Below are 18,899 nucleotides of genomic sequence, written 5' to 3' on the forward strand. Positions count from 1 at the left end.
AAGGCCTGAACTACAAAACATAGCGACATGTAACACATCATGCAAGTGCCAGTTTATATCAAGTCGCTTATACATGTTTGAAAGTGATATATGAAGATATTGCCGAATATATTCAAATCAAACCATGCATCAAATTTATGCATTTCAACAAAAGGAAAACATGCGACATATTCAGCATTATTATTTACATTGTAAATACGGGAAGAGATTTTCCGAATTTTGCAAGCTCGTACTATATTAAGATTTATTAAACAATTACCTAACTAAAAATCTATATACCAACGGTGGGCGAACGTGGCTCTTTGAGCCAAATGCGGCTCTTTGCTTAGCACAGTGCGGCTCTTTTTACTTTCTCCTTGCTTAGAATATTTTTCTTCTTTTTACTTCTTAAAATACATATTTCATACGTATTACACATATTTGCCAACAAGAAAACAGCTGATCAAGAAGAGCTGGTTGGAATTTACGCAAATCCCTAAATTGAATTTGATGGTTTGGAAGTTGAAATAGTAAAATGCGACTAATTAAACTTGTAAGAAATAAGTAATTATTCGTTTAGTCAGTGAACTGTGTCAGGATAAGAATTCAGGATTTGTTTTCTTACGTTTTCAATTTTATACTTTTTACAGAGCTATTCTGCGCTGGTAACATACATTTTATAACCGGTAATTAAAGTGTCTGTCAATTTTTAAACCTTTTTCGCATTCTGTGCGCTCTTGTAACCGTACCTAGAATCGCGGTGACAAGAAGTGGTAACATTTTTTGTAATAAAATTTTCCGGTCAAAAAATCTTCGGTAACGTACAGAATAGACCTGTTAATGTAAACAAAATTTCTATCAGGTGTTCGTCTCACTTGCAAGTTTCTGCAAATTTTCTGTTCGCGTACTATTTTGGATATTTTTCTCTTGTGAGAGAACAGATGATATTTTTTACTGGAGATTTTAAACGAACTATTGACTATCCAACACTTAACAGAATTGTTACGAACAGCTTTAACTGACCTAAAACCATTTTGAAAATCTCGCCAAGGGGATCTTTTGAACTTTCTTTTATATCTATCTTACGTACAATAGAATAATAATAAAATTAATGTTTTTCATTTCTAATAATAATTTTATTTAAAAATAAAATTTTAGTTTTTCTTGTTCTTTTTTTGTGGCTCTATGTAGCATTTAGAACTTAGATGTGGCTCTTTTCGGCCTCGGCCTTGCCCACCCCTGCTATATATATTTTAATACGAGGCGGGATTAAACAGTATTAAAAACAGTATCGTGCTGAATGTAAAATCTCAGCTGTCAGTAATATTCAAATCAAAACAAAAGCGAACGGAAAATTAAATAAATAAAAACTTGCATTTTTAAAATTGAAGAAGATAATGGACCCAATGAGTGGAAATATTATTATATTACGATTTCGGCGTAGAAAAAGGTGAGGAAGTGTGTTGTATTTAGTTTATATATATATGAACACATGTTTATATGTACTAACATTTCTTATATTTAAGGCGGACTATGGTGGTAGAAAGAAGGAATCTGCGAGATGTGCAAAATCCATTCGAGATAAGCGGGAAACGTTTATAGAACTATATAGACTTCCAAAATCTATACTCAACGATACCCTAGCCAAGCTGTTACCGCTTTTCCGGGGCTCGATACGAAACACTGCTATTCCTGTACATATGAAAATGCTGACCGCTTTGAGATTTTTTGCCACAGGAAGCTATCAACGCGCCATAGGACAAGACTTTTTGTCCTGTTTATCGCAAACGACTGTCAGTCGATGTGTTGAGGAAGTAACCTCCGTTCTTAATACTGTTCAAACTGCTTACGTGCGATTTCCAAATGAGACGGAGGAATTAGCGGTAAAGGCGGAGTTCTATCAAAAATATGGTTTTCCCGGTGTAATTGGATTAATGGATGGAAGTCACATCAAGATTATATCACCTAAAGGAAATTTGGAAAGTGCATAATACTGCCGAAAAGGTTTATTTTGTTGCTTTCAATTTTAAAAGTAAATCTAAATCAATAACAAACATCTGCAGGTGGTCATTCAGTCAATTTATTACCTATTTGTGACTCGAGATATCAAATCTGCTATGCCTATGCGAAGTTTCCAGGTACGTCACATGATGCATACGTGCTGCGGCATTCGGCAATTCAAAGCTGTCTCAAAGAGAAGTATGCAAGGGGTCATCGTAATTTTTGGTTGCTAGGAGATAGTGGATTTCCCCTCCAACCATGGTTAATGACCCCAATCCTTCATCCAGCAAACGAAGCAGAAGAAAAATATAATGTTGCTCATAAGAAGACACGTTGTATAGTTGAGCGCTGCATAGGAGTTTTAAAAGGTCGTTTCGATGTATATCTCGTCAGAGGTATTTGTGCAATAAACCAGAGAAGGCTGGGAAAGTAATAGACGCTTGTATTGTGCTCCACAATATTCTAGTAAAAGCCAATGTTCCAGTAACTGAGACCATCCATCCATCCATCCAAAGAAAATATATTAATGTCACAAAATGCATTACAAACAAACAAATAAAACAGACTTATTTCAATTAGATTATCTTAAAATAAATTCACAGCATTAAGACTTAATATGTATACCTAAATATATACATTAAGACATAAATTCATAAAAGAACAATACATGAACATAACTTAAAAAAATTCAATTAAAAAATAAACATTAACCTAGTTTTGTTTTTTCCATTCAAATTCCGTTTCTTTTAATTGCATTTTTCTAATTCGAAATCTAATTGCTTATTTCTATAAATTCCTTCGGCTCTAAACTTTTCTACATTGAGTTTTTGCTTATCTTTTTTAAATTTAAATTCTCCATTATTTTAACTTTTTTTTCCTCTACAATCAGGAACTTTTCTTCAAATCCTGCCATTGCTTTTGATTTTCTTTTGTTGGAGTTTGAAGTGGAAGGCCGCACATCGATGTCTTGGACTTCTTCTATTCCATTCGTTTGCTGTTGGGATCGCTTCCGATGTCATTGAGAGGTCGGCCAGTATTTCTTCTTCGGTGCGCTAAAATTAAAGAGTGGGATGCCATTTTTTTATACTATTTTCAATTTAATAAATATATAAATTCAATAATTCAAGTAATCAATAGTAATTCAATTTGATAAATATATAAATCAATTTAATAAATATATAAATGCAATCAATTTAATAAATATAAATATGCAAAACTATGTAATTTGCTGTATGAACTTACTTCGGTTACGGTAAGCAACTCGCCCACATTTTCTTCCCCACTAACAAGAACCGGCGACGTTAGTACCCTTCTCTCAAAATCGGATGCTTCTTTTTTCCTCGCCAAACCATTTACCCCACTTTTGCCAAGTTCGGCTTTTCTAAGCACTTCTCTATCCTTTACGTGGCTTCTATAAAAAATGCGCATTTAATGCGTATGTTCGTAATATAATTTACATAATTTTGATCCGACCAATATTTTTTTCCACTACGAGGCATTTTTAACTGCTCCTATACCGTTAAGAGCTTTTGCCAGCTCCTCCCACTTCTTGCCCTTCAAATGGGCACCACCAACTGACTCAAATCTACAGCAGATGAAATTCAATTGTGATATGTAAATTTTGCTTTTATTTGGATAACTGAAAATAAATATATCACGCCTATCATTGGCGAAATCAAGCTTATTTTCCATAAATTCTATTAAGTAATTTTTTTGATCTGCAGACGCTTTTTTTTGCTTTCGAATCCATGTTATTTCCTTTTAAACTCACACTCAAATACGAAAACTCACCGAATAAAATACTGTGAGTTTGTTTGAAGCGAAATGTACACAATTTTGACAGTTAAAACTCATTCTCACACCAGCTGAATCGCAAAGCGCCAGTGTACACAATTTTCAGTGTACACTTGAAAACTCACAGTTACAGAGTCCAGCCCCTGAGGTCTATTGGTACATAACGTTGCGTGTGTTTAGAAAGTCAAAGACTTGGATTGCATGGTCAGTATGCGTTAATCCAATAAATTTTTTTATAGTATCGAAGTAAGCTTAAAAACTAAGCAGGAGGGTACAATTTTTTTTCGTGGGACAGTCGACGCTGTTTAATGTATTTGTGGACAATGCCGGTAAACTAATAGCACTTGTTGACATATGTTCGGAGACTTCTAAAAGAGCGTGACAATTTTATTAGGGTGCATTCACACAAAAAGCCGAGCGGTGCCGCGCGTCGTTAACACTGAACGAAGCGAAGCGGAGCTTTTTTCATGGACTCGGCTGCAAAGATACCATAAAATTTCCCGTCACTGAAAAGCGGCACAAAAATATTTGCAAAATTTTTTTCAAAAGATTAGTTCTAAGATTCGTTTTAATTTGAATATTTCGATATCTTTTATGCAGAAGCGTCATTAAGCTGAAAATTAAATAAAATATTCAAAATCATAAACTGCTTTGCTTTCAGCTACAAAACGCTTCCAAAAAAGCTTGCTGTATGAACACTTTCATAAAGCTACAGCAAATTGAAAACTTCACTCAGCCCGCTTTCTGTGTGGACGTACCCTTAGTTTTTAAGTTCTTTACTGGAGAACCTTGCATTATGAAACGCTTTCTGAAGAAATACGGACTAATGATTCCACCAACCTACAAAAAACGCAAAATCGCTAGTGAATATTTTATATGCATGTGACGGTAGCTCGAGAGCTTTCTCCATTGCATATCCACTAAAATTGAAACACAAATCCAATTTTGCCGGCTTCGAATCTTGAACGTGTTAGATTTTGTAGGCATTTAAATCAAGATCTTTGCCTAAAGATGCGCCAAGTAGACCGATCCGATAAACCCAAATATAGTAAAAATGAGGTTGGCAAATTAGGAAATTTTTTAATGCCAATCTACAGTAAATACTCCATTATAAACAGAACCAAAATATTTTTCCAAAATTTTAATTTAGATTATTTTTTCTTTTTTCAAAGTTGAGAGCTTGTGGAATAAAGTATTCACTAAGTAATAATAGATCTTTAAAGTTGTTGTAACTTTTTTTATTTATGCGGCGAGTCATTTTTTTTGTAACATTATCTCTATTTTATTATACTTAAACTGTTGTACTTATTCCTACTGCAACCAGCTGCATGTCTTTGATTGACAGCCATACTGGTAATACAAAATCTTAGATTTTTCGTTATTTACTGCCTGGAAAAAGAAACAACAGTTTACATGGAGAACTTAACTCAGTGGATACGACTACTAGCTTTGAACGCCGGACTTGTTGTTTCAAGTCCCAGTAAACTCTATGAAGAAGTCTGATTAGGGGGGTGATCTCCGAAATATCAGCTATAACTTCTACCAAAATGTAAATTTTCATTAATAACTTCCTCAAGTTCAATACGAAAATTATTCAATATACATTTTCAGGTAAGTTTGTTAAAGATATGTATCATCAAATCAAGCACATATATTAAATTTTGGTATATAAAACCGATGTTTTTAGTTTCCAGTTCTATTGGAAGTAGGCGTGTCCTTCATCCGATTTTGCTCAAATTTAAAATTTTTCTTAATATATTTCATTGATTACGACAACTCTTACTTTTGGCCCCTCACTATATGGGCACGTTACACTGCGCAACGTTTTCAGTCTTCAACTACACTCTTCAATACGGCCGTTATATAATCGTCACTGGTTGAAGTGCAGAGCTTCGTAAAGTAGGTTCCGTAGAAAAGTCACCGGGGTTAAGCGAAATTAATTTTGGTATGAATAAGCACGGCGCTTCTATAAACAGCTTGACCGCAATTATCTATTTTCAAGTATACATATGTATGCATGCAGTCGTAGTTGGTATGATTGCCGTTAGAGATGGGCACGGGCCGGGCTTTTGGGCCGCGGGTACGGGCCGGAGTATTTGCTGTCAGCACGAACATTTCATAAAAGCACGAATAAGCACGAAAAAGCCCGTTGCTAATACTACAACTAGAAAAGCTTTTGTTTTTATACAAAAAAAAAATGTACGTATTAAAAATCTTTTGATAAGAGATAAGCAAAAAAAGAAATATTTGGAAACCGATAGATAAAATAAGATACTTAGTAGTTTTGTTTACATATCTGTACATAAAATACCTCCCATATCTTCTACTTCCCAGAAAATATATGTATTATAAAAATCTTTGATGTGAAAAATTGATTCGCTCAAGTAAATATACATATGTACATAAACACAAAATTAAAAATATGTACATATATATACATACAATAAAAGTTGGCTCTTTATTTCCGGGCATGTCCCGTCGTGCCGGGCCGGGTCCTACTAAAATTCTTAACGTGCGGGCTCGTGCGTGTTTTTGAAAGTTGATTTTGCACTCGTGCCGGTCCGGGCCTGAAAATTTAGGCCCGTGCCCATCTCTAATTGCCGTACTTAGTGCCATACCTACATAAGAGCCTTGAGCTTGCGCTTGACAGCTTGTTTTTTTTCTAACCGGTATGTGTTATTGGCAGCTGTGGCCAAAGGGTTATATACAACTTTCTACAAGGAACGCGATAAATTGCCAAATGAAATGTGAAATGTCATAACTGTGCACTTGGTAAATCACATGAAATCTTTGTCAGATTATTGAAGCACACATTTGAATCTGTATCTCTGAAAGAGTTTTGGGTTTGTGTTAAGAGTAAATATCATGAAGTCGCTTCCTTCTGTCAAAACGTACTCTGTCAACAGGGTTTTCAGCTTACACTTATACAAAAAACAAATTCAGGTCGAAATTGAATGCTGCCCCAGAAATGCGCATACAACTTTCAGACATTATATCGAACTACTATTTTATACAATAACTAGCAGACCCGGCGAACTTCGTCCCGCCCAAAATTAATTTTTTGTATTGAAATATTTTGGTCCAACATTTTCACCAACGTTGACGTTCATAATTTTCAGTGGTGTTTACAATAGGGCTGCCAGACGTCCCGGTTTTGCCGGACATGTCCCGGTTTTAGACTATGTGTCCCGGGGTCCCGGTCCGACCTTAAAATGTACCGGGTTTCGTTTGAGTTTCCACATTTTAATTGCAGAAATTTGAATAAAAGATCAAAAATGACTACCAGTGCCATTTGCGAAATAGTTACATCTCCACATAATTGAACTTTGCACAAGCAATATTTGATGATCGATATACCCACAATACATACCTTTAAGCGCCAAGTGCCCTTCCTGATGCCCTTTAGCCCTTTTTGCTCGTTTGTTATTTGTGCATGGTTTACTTCCAATGTAAGTTTTCGCGACAAAGTTTATAGAATATAAAAATGTGTGTTTATAGTGTTTTAATTACCCCAAGGAAAGTACGAAAGAGAAAGTATAAATTCCTTCCCGCTTTCACAGAATAGTTGTCATTTGTATATATTTTTGATAAAAGAGAGCCTCACTGAGTTGTCCATCACAACTTGTTGAATACATCTTGGACATACCTAGTCATTAATCTAACATAGATACATTTTTTCTCTTATTTCATCTTAATGGACTAAGGAAAGAAATTCGCTCAAAATACAAAAGTTCATACGCTAAAAATTACGTGTACAGAGTTTTACAATTATATTAATTAAAAGTCAGAAGTTTTCAAACAAATTCACAGCGAAGAAAAATTTTACTGATTTTTTAATGTTATCTTGTACTTACATTTTTTTTCATGAAACCTAGTGTATTTATAAGTACAGTGCCGTACAAAATTATTAGCTCAGGGAATTTTTCATCTGATCTTTTAAAAAATGTAGCTTTTTAGCAAATTAATAAAGCAGTTTTGTTTTTGCTAACAGTGTATTCCAAACAAAAAGAACTGTAGAACATAGTTTGTATGGAAGAAACTGTCAGTAAAAAAATTATCAAAAATTAACTAAAATTCTGGGCTACAAAACTTAATTTTCAAAATTTTGTTGTTGTTTTTGTTGTTGAGTTAGATTTATCAAATTGTCCCGGTTTGGCAACGGACATATCAGGCAGCCCTAGTTTACAACCTATTATCATACCTACCGAATATACACAAACAATTTCATTTAAATCGGTCAAGCCGTTTCAGAGGAGTTCCGCTACAAACACCGTGACACGATATTTTTATATATGTACTAGCAGACCCTACGAACTTCGTCCTGCCCAAAATTAATTTTTTGTATTGAGGCAGTTTGGTCCAACATTTTCGCCAACAGTTAACGTTCATGATTTTCAGTGACGCATTTATCTCCTAATATTATTATTATTATTTGGTGGTTGTCAGAAGGCATATTTCCATTGCCATCTTAAATAACCTAGCAAAAGTGGATATACATACAAAGATACGTAATAGCTTCAGTGCGTTTGAAAGCGCTACGCTCCCTTATAAAATAGCCGCAATTTTCTCTAAGAGTGTACTCTACCATTAACACTTCCAGAGATATGCAGTGTGAAAAATTCGGTTTGTATGGGAGGTGCCAATTTTTCTTGATGACTATGCGATTGATTTTATATGTATTGTACATACCAAGTTCCAGTACTCTACCATGAACACTTGCAGAGATATAAAGTGTGAAAAATTTGGTTTGTATGGGCGGTGCTACGCCCCCCTCACTTGTCGGTATAAAACATACTTTACAACATATTATCAAACCTACCTGAAACATACTTTACAATATATTATCATACCAAATCTGTTAAGCCGTTTCGGAGGAGTTCGTCCACAAACACCGTGACACGATATTTTTATATATTACATTTTTATTTATTTTTTATTTAATTAATTAATCCCAACGACTTTTTGCCCTCCATTCCCGCCCAACCGACACGAGGGGCGCAGTCCGCATGACGTACGGAACCTTTTTTTTGTTTTTTTTTTTATTTTTTTTGGTGCCGAGTAGTGGAAACAGGAGTTTGTTAAGTGTCGAGATCTAAAACTATTCAGCTACAGAATCAAATTCATCAGCTGATTGGATATGCTAAAGATAGTATTTCAATTATTGAGAGTCGAAATGATAGTTTTCTTCATAGCAAAAATCGAGTCCGATATATCAAACGTGCTGGAATGAGAGTTAAAATCTTGACATAAACAACGGAATGATTCGTTTAGTTCAAAATTAGTTTTGCATGGCTTCAAAAACAGAGGTCGAAAGTGTCTTGACACTCGAAAGGGCACATTAAAATTGACCTCAGCCAGGAGGGCCGGGTGATTAATCAAGCCTGTCATTAATTTTACGATAAATATTATACCTAGCATTTCTCTACGACTTGCGAGTGTCGGCAAATTTATGAGCTTTAGACGACTTGTGTAAGGGGGGATATTGTAATCTGTTAAAGTCACGCAATGCAAAAAGCATGAACTGTTTTTGAATTGATTCAATCCTCTCTGAATAAACTTGGTAGCGGGGATTCCAAACAATAGATCCGTATTCTAGTATAGGTCTAACTAAACTGGTAAAAAGAGCTTTTGTAACATAAGGATCTTTGAACTCTTTTGACCATCGCCTTACAAATGCAAAAACGCCTTTGGCTTTATTGACTGTAACATTAATATGATGGTTGAAATTGAGTTTGGAATCCATTGTGATACCAAGATCGACAAAATTGGATACCTGCTCCAGATTATAATTTGATATTGAATAAACAGCTGGTTGAACAGCTCTCCGAGAGAAACATATAACTTAACATTTGTGAAGGTTTAGTGGCATATAGTTTGCATTACACCAACTAACCACGTTGCTCAGATCCGCTTGTAAGAGGACAATGTTTTAAAAAGTTTCACATCATCGGCATACATTAAAATTATTGAATGTTTTATTATGGGAGAAATATCATTAATGAATATCAGAAACAGAATCGGACCAGGTGGCTTCCCTGAGGAACTCCTGAAGAAACTTTAATGATGTTGGAAGAACAATTATTAACAATAACTCTTTGTGTTCTATCAGAGAGGTAAGATGAGATGCATTGACGAAGACTGGGCTGAAAGCCGATTAGGTCGAGTTTACGGATGAGTAACGAGTGACATACTTTGTCAAAAGCTTTACTGAAATCGGTGTAAATTACGTCGGTATGAGCATTTTCTCTAAAACCGTTTGAGACATGAGTTGTAAACTCCAATAAATTAGTAATAGTAGATTTTCCTTTAGAAAACCCGTGTTGAGATTGTGTAATTGAAGAAGATATAGAATATGTCAGCTGGTTAACAATAATTGCTTCGAATAATTTGNGATAGTAGATTTTCCTTTAAAAAACCCGTGCTGAGATTGTGAAACTGAAGAAGATATAGAACATGTCAGCTGATTAACAATAATTGCTTCGAATAATTTGGGGATAGCGGATAGCTCGCTATAGAGTATAGTTTTCTATAGAGGACCCGCTGCCGTTTTTGTGAAGTGGTATTATGAAAGACTCCTTCCAGGCTGACGGAAAAACGCCATGTTTAATTGACAAATTGAATAGAGTTGTTAAAGGCTCGCAGATGTTCTCAGCGCAGTTTTTAAGAAAACAGGTCGGAATATGATCAGGTTCAGGCCTAAATGACGCTTTTAAGGTTTTTAAATAGTGTAAAACTTCATCGGAAGATATTACTGGAATATAAGCAGAGTTGATTGGACAAAGCTCGTACGGATAGTCTCCACTTATAGGGATGTATACAGAATAATTAGACCTAAAGAACTGGGCAAACATGTTGGCAATGAGTTGGCTTTCGCTAGACACAGTGTTGCGATAATGCATAGCGGACGGAAAACTATGTACTTTACGCTTTGAATTTACGAAACCATAAAATATTTAGGATTGTTAATTAAATTGTTCTTAATTTTACATAAATATGAGTTACAACATTTCTTATTTAAGTCAAAGTAGCTATGCCGAAAAACTCAGTACTTTACGTAATCACTGTGTAAGCCCGTTCTTTTGTATAGTTTAAAAGAATGTGACTTTTTATTTTTCAATTTTTTAAGCTCTTTAGTGAACCATAATTGTATTGGTTCTTCATGAACAATATTACGTTTTGGCACATACTTTCAAAACAAATTGAAAACGGTATCATTAAAGTGCTCAACGCTACGCTCCACGTCATCTCTAATATATTGGCCAAGATAAATTTGAAAGTTCTTTGTTAATTTTCCTGAAATTTGCTTTCGCAAAAACATATCTAGTACTTGAACTAAACGACTTATTATTATGTATTTCATTTATGACTTCGTAGCTTAACTCAAGAGCGGGATGGTACGCATCCTCTGGCAAAACTAGGGGATCACACCGATTAATAGAGGCCGTCGGAACATCACCAAACTTATTTGGACTTATATTTAGATGAAACTGGTACAACATCGGAGTCAATGATGTTCCATGAAATGTGTGGCAGATTTAAATCGCCCAAAACAATCATAGAATCGGATGCCGTAAGCATTGCATTTACGGTCTCAAGTAAAGAAACTAGCTGCATATTTACTGAAACGGCAGAATTAGGAGGGATGTAGCAAAGAGCTAAATAAATATAAATCTTTCCAGCCTGTACACGTATACATTTAAATTCGGTATATTCAATGACAGGAAGACTAACTTCCTCGGATGGTATCGATGAATGCACCGCAAAAAGAACACCACCGCCGATTCTGCCCACGCGGTCACTCCTGTATATTTGATATTCATTTGGAAGAATTTCGGAATTAAAAATATGAGGTTTGAGCCATGTTTCGGTCAAGGAAATAATATTATAATTGCAGTCAAAACCTTTTAAATATAAGTCAGTTAATTTGGTATTCAAACCTCTAACGTTTTGATAGTAAATACTTAAATTAGACTTGCGAGTTAGTTTTTTCAATCCGAATTAAGATTACAAATTTTACCCACGTTGTTATTACTTTTATTAGGTTTATACTCAAACTCGCGAACAAACGCCCCCCGGTCGGCCAAAATGAACTATTTAGTAGTGAATCAAAATATTCGGAAGCTACATCAATTTTAAAAGATGAAATACCACGATCGTATTTAAAATTAAATTTACGAATAAATACATCTTTAGTTTTAATTTTAGTCGATATGTATGACTTTATATCATCCGAAGAAGTATCTTTAGCAAATCTAGAGACAAAGATTGATATTCTCGGAGGAATTACAACCAACTTTTTGGTAATGATGTCTGATGTGCGGGGCTCCGAATTATTCGGAGGAACTAAGTTAGACAGTGCAGCTTCAGATGTTGATGGTAACACTGTTAAAACAACGGTTTGACTATTTTTAGATGTAGATTTAGTGGATAAGGCTTTAGACAGCGGAGGCTCCAATACCTGAGGGCATGGAGAAGATAGATTAATAAGTTCCAAGGACTGGGATGGAGGATTTTTGTGACTAGATTCAGTGGCTGTCTTTCTAGGTGGACTAATAACACGCCTACCTTTACTTTCTCGGCTATCCTCAGAGTGTGGAGCGTGGTTGTCGAGACATGTGAAAGACCTAAAAATTTTTTCGCAATGCTTAAATTTCTCAACAAGCACCGACAGATCCTTACCAATCTCAGAAAACCCATTTCTGGACTGCCTAAAGAATTTAGATAAATCAACTTCGGTTGATCTACCGCTCAAGCCAGCACATTTTATATGGGCAATCCCATCGCAGAGTCAGAATTAACATAGGAGTCGCCTTTAACGTGGAAATTGGTGTAAATACACGACATGTATTTAATTTTTAGGTTTTAGAAGCAAAAAATCAAAACAGTTTTGAAAACGATGTATCAAACAGTTGGAAAGCTATGTAGCGAAAAGTTTTAAATACACTGTCATACAAAAATACTAAAAATTCTAAAAGAAGAAAATAGAGAAAATTCTTTTAGGATACGGACATCCTAATCGCCAAATTCCAGTACTCTATCGTGAACACTGTCAGAGGTATGCAGTATGAAAAATTCTGTTTGTATGGGAGGTGCCACGCCCCTTTTTCCAATAGCCCTAATTTCTTCTTCATGGCCATGTGATTTATCTCATTTATCTCCATACCAAGTTACAGTATGAAAAATTCGGTTTGTAGGGGATGTGCCATACCCCCTTTTCCAATAACCGCTATTTTTCACCATGAGTATGCGATTGTTTTCGTATTCTCCATATCATGTTCGAGTACTCTACCATGAACACTTCCAGGGATATGCAGTATGAAAAATTCGGTTTGTATGGGAGGTGCCACGACCGTTTTCCAATAACCACAATTTTTCTCGATAGGTATCCGACTGTTTTCATATATCTCCATACCATGTTCGAGTACTCTACCATGAACACTTTCAGAGATACATATGGGCATTCCCATGGTGGCGCACGTGACAGTCGTACGATTTCAATGTGATACAAAAAAGGAATACCATTTGTTTTCATGAACTTTTTTGGGCCATTGTATAGCACATAATTAGCTCTATATTTATCCGAAAAATGAAATCAATCGAACTGCTGGGTCCTGAAATATAAGCATTTAAAGAGAGTGTCGTTACGTGACAAAAAATGGAAGTTGACTTTTTCTTTTCTTACAAAATCGCAAAACTCTGCGAATTGTGGATGGCTATTTTCATGAAACTTATTTTAATATGATTCGGAGCAATTCTAGTTTTTTTAGAGTTTTTTGAATTAATGCAAATTGTTTCAATTCTCTTTTACAACCCCAAGTGTGAAACGTGACGTGACGTGGCGTCACGTGACATAAATTTCCATCGTTATATTTTTGTTAATATTGCTTTTAAATGAATTTTCAACGCAAATAAAACATGTATTTTATGTAGAATATACTTAATATTTTGACTTCAGCGCCAATTCAGGGTCAATTTATTAGAAATCTGTGATTTATTATGTTTCAACCACATACGCCAAATTCGAACCAAATCGGACCATAAATACGGAAATATCTCGACCTTGGCACCACCTAGGAAGACCATTTTATGCAAACATGATTCTACTTACATAGCCAGTATATATTTTAAGAAGCAGACAAATCGGCCCGTAAATACGTTAGATATAAAACTTTTATTTTTTTTGTCGTGGTGGACCTTCCGCTGAAAACACCCATATGCAGTGTGAAAATTCGGTTTGTATGGGAGTAGTGTTACCGCTGAAAATTTTTCTAAAGTGGCAAAAAAAAGTGTATTCAAGTCATTCAAATCTTTTATACCATGTATGTAAAGACTTTCGTTATTTTACCTTTCGAAACTTATTAGGGCATATTCGTAGTCGAAATGAAATCGACTCTAACGTTAGCTTTGGCTTTTTCAACGGAAAATTTGCCAACAAAAACTGCTTAGAGTAGACTTTATTTCATGTATGACTAAGCCCCATTATTTTTAATAAATTGTTAATGGAGATCATCATTGTCTGTCAAAAATTGTTTTTTTTCTTAAAATAATAACCTATTGATGAGAGATATATTAAAAGAACGGAATATGCATATTTTGCATTTAGTATGAAAACAAAGTTGTAGTTAAAAAAAGTACTTACATCATTAATCCCATATATTTAAATAAAAATGGTGTGAAAAATGTATGGTAATTCATCAATTGAGAATGACTGGGCCGATTTGGCAAACATTTTTTTTAGTTCTTCGTAATTGCCAAGAGAAGGTTTCTACGAAAGAAAATTTTGGTAAAACTCTCCGGAAAATTCTAGAAATTGGAAAAATTTAAAATTGATTTTTTGTGTGGAATTTTCTATCGGAATGGCTTTTCGAATGCAAAAATAGAAAATTCTTAGTGGAAAACTCGGAAAATTCCGGAAGAATGCGAAAAATTTTAAGTGTTTTTCGACGAAATTTTTCATTTTTTCGCATGATTTGATGATTTTGGACGATGTAAAGGTAAAAAATTGGTTGTGAAGCTTGGAAAATTTAGGATAATTATGAAATTCATTGTGAGCATGAATCAATTGGGAACAATTTTTTCCTATGATTCTTAACCGATTCGAATGGTTGTTGCTTTGTTGGAAAGGTGATTAGAAGGAGGAATGCACAAAGTTTTAATTTTTCCGATAGGTGGCGCAGGGGTCGAGCTACGCTAAACAATCGCGTTTATGGTGCTTCAAAGGGAATATATATTCGCTACATAAGGATAAATAAACCTGCCAAAAATGGACCCGATCTGTGCCTCTAAAGTCGAGTTATGGCAACATGTTCTCTTATCTATCTATACTAATTATATAAAGAGATTTCCCTCTTTTTGTAACAGGTAATCTCGCCAACGGCAGCTCCGGCTTTCATGAAATTCTGTATATAAATAGCTTTCCGAAAGGTGGACTAGGGACCGATCTATTCTAAAAAATCGTATGTATTGTCCGATTTGCTTGAAATTTGGTACGTAGGTAGCCTTTTGTTTAGATTGGAATATACAGTTCAATCCGGTTATAATGGACTCGCGTCAAATTCTCCATTATAGCCGAGTGTCCATTTTATTAGACTAACTATAATGATTTTAAATAACAAAGAAATAATGTACTTGTATAAAAACAAAGTTTTATACCTTTCATGCAAGGTAAATGCCCTTTTTCCGTTCCGACATTTTTCTTAAAGTGCACAAAACAGAAACTGATTGCCTATTTTGATAGATTTCGGTGAACCAATGAACGTTGTTTAGGTAGATTTATTTATCCCTATATTGCAGAGACGGATGCCCCTCTTTACTGAATTCGCGGGAATTACCGACATTTTTTTATTGCAAAGATTTTTGTTAATTTGGCCTTGGTTATAATGGACCGATATATTCCAAAAAATCTTATTTCCGATATTGGCTATTTAACAATACTAATTACACTGGCCAAAAAATTGACAGATTTTTTGGTGCTGATTACGAATACGTAAGCATAAAGTTTCCATCAGCTCCAGATTTTGAGAAAAAGGAGATGAAAGTGTCAAAAAATCACGTTTTTTTGCAATATTTGAGAAGCTCTAGCAAAGAAACAAAGGGTGGTAGAACCTTCCACTTAGATTAAAGCTAGAACTCTCGACTACTATCCCTGAAAATTCCTGCACCTTTACTTGATGGTCACTTATTTGTTGAACAGTAAAAACTGATGAGAAGTTTGAGTACCTACCGCAATTAAGCAAAAGGTGATAGAACCTATCACCTAGGCTTAAATTAAGGCTTCCTTTTTCCTGCACCTTGCCCTAAGGTCACCTACAGTCACTTGTTGAACAGCCAACATTGATTTTTACAAAAAAAAATTCAATAGTATAATTTTCCAGTAATTTTTTTTTTTTTTTTGGACGAGAAAAAAGTAAATGAGTATAGGGTACATCAGGTCAAGGTGCAGGAATAGTATTTTGAGGGATAGTAGTCGGGAGTTTTTGTTTATTATCAGGAAATGACTTTTATTTAAAACTTAAAAATATTTGGGCAAGGTGACTTCAAAAAAATAAGTGTTATTTTCGGTCCCTGATTTGCAGATGTTCTTAGGGTTCTTATGGATCTCTGCCTTTTACTATCCACACGTCTTTAGTTTGGGGTAAGAGAGATTTGTTTGCGACTATTCAGAAAGTAAAATTAACAACGAGTTTGATGAATAGGCAGAGTGTTGAACACAAAGTGATTTTTTCCCACTGTGTGGTCGTCGAACTAAACTTTGAAACGTATTATTTCGAAATCGGTTTTCTTTGATTCAGCCAACTAATTGTTCCGCACTTTAAAGGATTAGTGCCTTTCACCATTACAGGAAAACTCTTACATATGTTATTTATTATTATTACTTTATATGTATGTAAGTGTTAGTTCGTTTTAAAAAATGGGATAACTGGCAGCCTGAATTGAAATGGTCGGAAGATCAAAAGTCACTGGCGATTGGACATAATTGACAGCGTTGGAATTTCAGGATTACAGGATCTGAATTTGACTTTATTTCATTTGAAAATTTATCCTTGAATTTTTATTTTAAGCGATTTTACGTCATTACGTCACCAAGCAATTCAATTCATTTTCCAACTCGTTCGACATAAATTTTTCAGGTCACTTGGCTTGACAACCACATACATATGTATGTAAATTAGAGTGGTCCAATTTTTCAATCCATTCATTTCAATCCATTTTCAAATTTCATCCTAGAAAACGGGACACCTCCTTATTTTTTCCCTTTGATATTTGTAATACCTATACCAACTTTAAATTTTCTACTGTAACCAATATAGGGTGATCAATGACCTTGAAATGCGCTACTGGATCGCTGTGAAACTGGCAGAAATATTGGTGACTTTTATAAAATGCTACTGTTGCCAACACAACTGAAGCTTGTGGTATCTTTTTAGATAATTTAAATTTGAAATGTTCTTAGGTTTATTAACCAATTGTTTGATTAATATATGTACACAATACTTCTAGAGTTAAATATGAGCATGCTCTAAACTTATACTAGAAACGTAAAGTTTGGTACCAGCACCTCCTTCGGCAAGAGGAAACATTTTGGAAGGTGCCCCAAGACCTATCTCGAAAAACATTTGGACCACTCTAATGTACATACATGTGTACATCCCTAATCCGTATGTAAATTTTTAGACAGTATAAATTGAAAAATCTTATCTGCAAAATATGTGCAACCATAAATGCATACATACATTCGAATTTGTTGTTTAAGAAAGTTTGACCTGGGGCTCCATGTCCCAATGGGAATTAGTAGGTACTAATGGCATTTTCTTTTCTCGAAAAAAAATTTCGCCTTCTTATATGGCAACTTTATCAGAGTGCAAGATTTTAAAGAAAGACCACGCAATATGCATGTGAAGATGCTGAGAAAAGAACACGACAACTTGACAGCCGTGGCGCAGGGCAGAATATAGGCAACATTATTTCGAGAAAAGAAAACTCTATAAGTTTAATTTGATGTATGTGCGAATTTGTTCGATTGCGATTTGTCCGACTCATGAAACCCACGCTGGCTGGCGGCGAAATGTGCATAGCTTGTAAGTATGTATTTTGAAAAATCTTGAAAACTGCTGACCGGGGTACTTTAATGCCAGATCATCCTAAAAATATAAATGGGTTCGTCACAATACATACATATATACATATGTGTTTTATTTGCCTGAAAGTGCTGCTCAGATACGAACACTCGCACACACACAAGGCACATAACGCTGTATGCATGTTGTGCGTACGTTTCCGCTTGCAACCATTTTTTTCAGTTCAATCTCTTCTTTTCTTTCTTCATGATTGCGTATACTTGCAATAGTGTTCTTTACTTTTCCCATTTCCGCCCGCATTTAAGAAGATCAATTTTTTAACCCAAACTTCTGTACGCAGTCATAAATACATCCCTGCAGTGAAAAGCCAAACCAGTTAGAAAAAATACTAGTTCATTAACTATTATGTGCCTACCAGTTCGACAATTTCGAAGAACTTAGGCGATCAGCGACATCTGCCTTTGAATTGCCAAAGCCAAAAATAAAACGCAATGAATTGCTTTTCTTAAAAATGTCGGCTGTGGCGTCACGTGAAGACTTCTGGTTCTGGTTCTGAAATCGCAGGTTCGAGGCCGCTTGGAGGTGGTAAAGATTTTTAAAGTTAAATAAATGTAAGTAAAAATAATTTATTCAGTTTATAAATAAATAACAAATTTGAAAATCTAATTGCATTGCAAAAAAGCATTTAGGAAGAAATATAAAAACAAAGAAATTAAACAAAATTTTTTTTTTTTATTAAATTTAAAAATTACAATAAACAGCATAAACAAAAAAATAAATTTATAAAAAAATAAAAATAAAATAAAAAATAGAAAATAAAAAAGTTTCCCTGCGCCAGGATTTGAACCTGGGACCTCAGGCTAACCATGCGAGTGCTCTGCTCTGTCGGCCATTGTGACTGCTGGAGCGTCGCGAGCAAAAAGGCACTCTTATGCTTTTCACGGGGCATGAATTGGCAGACTATCTCATCAACTGGTATGATGCTACTAGTATTTATACTAGTAGATGCTGATGCATAGCCTGACAATTGACATCTCGTAGGACATC

The 18,899-nt window shown here is 34.9% G+C and overlaps 1 protein-coding gene across 4 annotated transcripts in view; it reads right to left on the reverse strand.

Annotated features, from left to right (window-relative positions):
* Positions 1-2,054: 2,054 nt before the first annotated feature.
* Positions 2,055-18,899, reverse strand: part of LOC108358890 (uncharacterized) — a 117,880-nt gene continuing 101,035 nt past the window's right edge. For 2 of the 4 annotated variants that reach the window (XR_001846844.1, XR_001846845.1), the window contains exon 3: positions 2,055-3,032. Coding sequence is in view for 1 of the 4 variants with exons in the window: in XM_017610407.1 (XP_017465896.1) it covers positions 2,880-3,032; positions 3,223-3,408 (339 nt within the window). In the remaining 3 variants the exon portion in view is untranslated. Of the gene's footprint in view, positions 3,033-3,222; positions 3,446-18,391; positions 18,428-18,899 lie in introns of those variants that run through there. The other 2 variants (XM_017610407.1, XR_001846846.1) reach the window with 2 other exon arrangements.

This window comes from Rhagoletis zephyria, unplaced genomic scaffold (assembly GCF_001687245.7).
Source record: "Rhagoletis zephyria isolate East Lansing unplaced genomic scaffold, Rhagoletis_zephyria_1.1 Rzeph_scaffold_00311, whole genome shotgun sequence".
Lineage (NCBI taxonomy): Eukaryota > Metazoa > Arthropoda > Insecta > Diptera > Tephritidae > Rhagoletis > Rhagoletis zephyria.